The sequence below is a fragment of the Octopus bimaculoides genome, chromosome 6, assembly GCF_001194135.2.
Source record: "Octopus bimaculoides isolate UCB-OBI-ISO-001 chromosome 6, ASM119413v2, whole genome shotgun sequence".
NCBI classification, from domain to species: Eukaryota; Metazoa; Mollusca; class Cephalopoda; order Octopoda; family Octopodidae; genus Octopus; species Octopus bimaculoides.
Window position 1 is genome coordinate 62,137,092 of NC_068986.1, and position 5,364 is coordinate 62,142,455.

At 32.1% G+C, this 5,364-nt stretch overlaps 1 protein-coding gene across 2 annotated transcripts in view; it reads left to right on the forward strand.

The window, feature by feature from the left end:
- Window positions 1-5,342, forward strand: part of LOC106878752 (uncharacterized) — a 153,437-nt gene extending 148,095 nt beyond the window's left edge. For both annotated transcript variants that reach the window (XM_052968770.1, XM_052968771.1), the window contains one exon: window positions 3,722-5,342. In XM_052968770.1, coding sequence (XP_052824730.1) covers window positions 3,722-3,892 — 171 coding nt within the window. In that variant the 3' untranslated portion in view covers window positions 3,893-5,342. The remainder of the gene's footprint in view (window positions 1-3,721) is intronic.
- Window positions 5,343-5,364: the final 22 nt, after the last annotated feature.

The window sequence follows — 5,364 nt, forward strand, 5'->3', positions numbered from 1 at the left end:
ACTCTATTAACTGTAGAAAGTGGGATCCCAAGGTTTTCTGCAATTTTACGCTGGCTATATCCACCTTCAGAATGACCCACAATACGGCCTCTTTGAAATTCAGACAGTTGCAATGCTTCTTTTGTACATGGCCTGATTAAACAGTCACATATAAAATCTGAAACATAAAAATGTCAATTAATTAATAAGAAATATAAACCTTTACAAGTTAGAATAAACAGAAAATGATGTTTTATGGGGTGTCTATTTACTTCTAAAGTATGTGTACATGCTTGAATCAGGTGATCCTGGTTCATTTTGGACATTGCTCTGACTATGGCAGCTTTCAAAGAATCTTTGGTGTTATGGGCATGTTCATTGACATCTCTTTCAACAACACTCCACATGTAATAGTCCAATGGATTGAGATCTGGGGAATTAGGAGGCCAAATGTTAGGGGTTATGTGATCATGAAAATTTTCAGCCATCCATTCCTGTGTCAAAGTGCAGAATCTTACTGAAACACATATGGCCTTCCATTGCATACACTATCTATCCAGGGCTTAGCAATTATTTCCAAGACCTCATTGTAGGCGGCAGAGTTAACTCTAAGGCCTTGTGAAAAGAAGTAAGGAGGCATCGAATCCTTCATTGCTGACAACCCCTAAAACCATGACAGTTGCAAGAAATTTTGTATGCATAACACTTGGAACTTTAGAAGGGTCTGCACATAACCATCTGTCATTTCTTCTGTTAACTTTTTGATCTTGGTCGAAGTTTTTCTTCAGTTTGTTTAAGAGCCTTTTAGATCTAATGTAGTGATTTTCTTTTGTTTTTTCTGACAAATTGATCTTTCCTCATATAAGACATATCTGATATCTTTGTAGACAACATTTCTGACTGTTCCTTCTGATACTTGGAGAGCTTTTGCAATTGACTTCATTGACGTTCTGGGATTGTAACCAATGATCTGTTGAACTTGCTGGATAAATTCAGGTGTTCTGATGATTTCAGAGCATTTAGAATGCTTTTCATGCATTGATACTGGTGATACATTTCCATCTTCAGTCTCTAGCTCCTTACAAACTTTGTAGGCAAAAGATCTGGCAACTTTTAAAAATTGAGATATTTGTAAATTGCTATACCTCTTCATTTCTTGAGTAAGCTGAGGATCTGCCATTATTGTTTTCTGAAACAAAGATTATACAGAGTTAGCAAAAAATGCAGCAATGACCCAAAAAAGGTATATCCTCAAAAACCTTATGCACCTTGTATATTGAAACAGATTAAGAATGTTGTTACTTCTTGAACTCCAGTATCTTCTGAAAATTCGGGTTAATATTGAATAATTGAAGTTGTAAATCTGAAAACTCTTTATTCATATCCATATGTCACTAATTTTGTAAAGAAAGGGCATTAGAAACTTCTTTGTCATCAATATTAACTTAAGCCAAATGACCAAAATTAATATCATATTTACATTTTATCACAGATATCTTCACAGAATCAGAATTGGATTTTTTGTGGTTGGGGGATTAATCAAACTAGAAGTTGATGCTTGTATGAGTTCTGTGTCTTGTATAGATACTGTAATTTCACTAGTTTCTGTATTAGTAGCAATTCCAGCCAACCCATATTTTATCCATTGATTTATTGTAGAATACAATTTCTTGAATTCTTTATTCTTTTCATTGGGGAAAAGTGTATTAAAATGTTTTAAAATGTTTACCTGAGTTATAACAATATACACTGCAATACATCCAAGAAACCAATTCTGTTAGCATTCCTCTTGATTATCTCCTCTCTTTGATCATTGCCATTTTGCTAACACTTATGTCTCCTTGTTATCTCTTCCTCTTATTCTTCACTACCTTCACTTGCACATGCACATTTGTTTGATACATGGCACTTCAAAGTATTTCAACTGGAGCTTGTGATGAGACAGGTTATATTTTGTGTGTTTGAAATCTCTCTGAAAATGGAGAATCAAAACGAACGTAATCAATGCCTCATGCTTTTTAAAAAAGGCAAGAAAGTAGAAGAAACCTGCAAGAAGATATGCTCTGTGTATGGAGAGGATGTTGTTATGGAATGTATATTCCAGGAGTAGTTTTTCAAGATTTTGAGTGGAAATTTTTTTGGTTTAAGAGGTACCTTGCTCTTGCTCATCAGCTGAGATCAGCAGCAACACCAATCAAGGTGATCACAGATATTCTGCAAATATCCAAGTCTAGTATTGCAAACCACCTGCATCAACTTGGTTACATCAGCAGGCTCAGTGTTTGGATCCCATGTCATTTCAATGAGGTTAACTGCATCCAAAGATTTCCATTTGTGGTTTGAAACATGAAGAAAATTATCCTTTTTTGAAGAGAATGGTGATAGGAAATGAAAAACAGATTATCTGTCACAATGTGAAGTACAATCAGTCATGGAGGAAAGTAAGGCAAATGACAACAAACAACTTCCAAAGCAGGACTTCACCTGATGAAGATTATGCTTTCAATTTGGTGGGATTGTAAGGGTGTTATCTTTGACAAGCTCCTCTTTAGACAGGACCATAAATTCAGATATGTACTGTGACCAACTGGACAGATTAAATGCAGCAATCCACCAGATAATTGAGTTGGTATTGAAAACCTCTGATTTCTTATAAGTCACTGTCAATGTTTAGACAACTCTTAGTTTGGTGTTTCCAACACATTTTCCATAGGTATATGAAAGCAAGTTTTATGCCTAGTGGTTCCAAAAGTATATGCGCTCTCCTTGTTAGGAGTACATTAAAATTGTCAAACAAACATTATTAATGGAGGTATTCTTAAAGAGGTGTGTGTGGGGTGTATTTTTGTTCATTTTTATCCACTCTCAATGGTAAGGAATATTACTTAGTAAGGAGCATTGGGGATGAGGAATTGAGGCAAAAGGCTGATAGACCAACAGGTTAATGATTCAGGATTTAGAGGTTCAGAGGATGAACCATCTTGAATCTGATAGGTAAAGTAGAGTGAGATTGCTATAGTTACTGTAGAATTTTAAAATTTGGTTAGTATGTTATTAGGAATTAAAAAGAAAAACCTTTTTTAGTGGATGTTGATTCTTGAAACAAAGGTTGTGGGTAGTCCTTGGAGCAGAAGAATTAGAACTTTCCTTCAATTGATGGATAGTTCTTTTTTCTCTTGAAGTTGAAGTGAAAATGAGAATTGTTGAAAATGAAACCTTGACATAAGTAAAATGAACTAGCTACAATCAGTGCAAAGTGATACTAAGTCACTGTGTTGGAATGCCAGTGCAATATATTGTGATGATTTCTGGATTCAGTTCCTACTTTCCTTCTAAGTTTATCTGCATAGAATAAATGGTAATATGAGTTCCTATAAATGGAGTGAAAACTAAATCTTTATTTTCTATGAGATATTTTAGAGAGAGAAAACGTGTTTTATGAAGTTTCACAATACAATCAGATTATAACAAAAGAAGATATTTACTATACAATGACCATAATATTGTTTAGTTTCTGAATTGGGTAAAGGTAAATTTAGTATATCAGTAAGTGGAGATGATATTTCATTTTCCACCTGGTTAGATTATGATATATATTAAGTGGTTTTGCAAAATATTTTACAGCAACCCTGCTTCTTTGTACATACATACACCTGAAAATTACAAATCCCTGTGCTAGAGATTTTGTTTTTTCTATCAATTTTCTTTTGGCTTAAATATTTTCTATTTTATCTTTTTCCAGTGGTCAAACTTCAGTAATCCAGAACTAAATAATTTTGTGAAAGTATTGGACCGGGAAGAATCTGAACATATTCATCAACTCCAATATAAATATCATATGATGAAGAAAGCAGTTGAGCGACGAATGAAAGAGCTTCGTGCTGCTGAACAAGAAGCCAAACACAGTAAATAGGTCCACACCTGTGTATAAGACTTAAAAGTAGTTAATAAGTTTCACTATTATCCATAAAATGGTTTGTACAGCATCCTAGTGTTGCTGTTTTCTCATTGGTTGTGTGTGCTTTGGGCCTAACTACAGGCCATACAGACATTTTAGTCATGGTGTCTTATCTCAATCAGTGAGAGATTCTGCAGCTGTGGAAAAAAATTGTGGCATGATGATGACGAAATTGATTAAAAAATTTTTTTTTATCAACTTATACATTTACAAATGATAATTTTGATTTATTTTTAATATACCTAACTTAAAGATAACATTTGAGCCTCTGTAATGTATAAGTGGTGCTTCACTTTATTATTTAACTGAAATATAAATTTTGTTCTATTTATTAATTTATTTTTGTTTAGTGTTAAGAAATAGCTGAAAAATACATTTTTCTTTAATTCTTTAATGGGAAGAAAAGTTACATAGCATCTAAAAGAATATTATCATGTTGTCATGTAAGTGGGGAAAATATTTGTGCTACATGAAATATGCTGCTCTGAAAATTACGAATTTAAAAAAATCTCTTTAAAATAGAAAGGATAATAGAAGTTAGTTTAATTTTCAGAAACTAGAGGCCTCAATTTCTATTCCGTCTATAGAATAATTTTTTTGTTAAATATTTGTTCTTATTTCTTTCTATTTATTGATCTACCTGAACTATTTAAGTATCTATGTCCCATATGTTTTACTAGCATGAAAAAGTGAGTATTAAATAATTATGATGATGAATAAGGTCCATTTTTTTGCTTTTTATATTGGGTTATGTTTCATGCTTCAAAAGTTTGAAAATATGGGTCAACAAAACAAAATATTTTTAAAAAACAAGTACACATTGTTTGATAGAATTGAATCTCCTTTTTTTAAAAACAAAAGTTTTTTTTTGTTAGGATTGTAAGGTAAAATACTATTTACAAATATTATTTCCTTAATTCCATATTTAAAGCAAGCATTTCTTTTAACATATTGAAGTAATGTTCAAATTTTACATGGGTTTTTACCATTTTATGACCAAATTACACACACACATTTATATCTCAAATCTCTCTCTCTCTCTCTCTCTCTCTGTACACACATACAGTTATCTTTAACACACATCCAAACATATGCAATTATATTCAAGTATATATTATACCCCACTCCTCCCCAGTATATCCTTTCAGTAGGTTTTGTGTGGCAAAATTTTTATTAGCAGGTTACTGGTGTATGTATTTTGGTTGTAAATTTTTATTCAAGTGTTTCAGTAATAAGTCATTCATGAAACTCAATCTCTTGAATGTGTAAATATTTCAGGAATCACTAGGCAAATCTTCAAATTTCTCACAAATTAAACACATTTAATATTTTTAGAATTGATGAAATTTCCAAAATTAAAGCCCATGAAATTTAAATTTATCAGGAAAAAATTTCTTTTTCAAGATAGCAAAAAAAAAAAAAAAAAA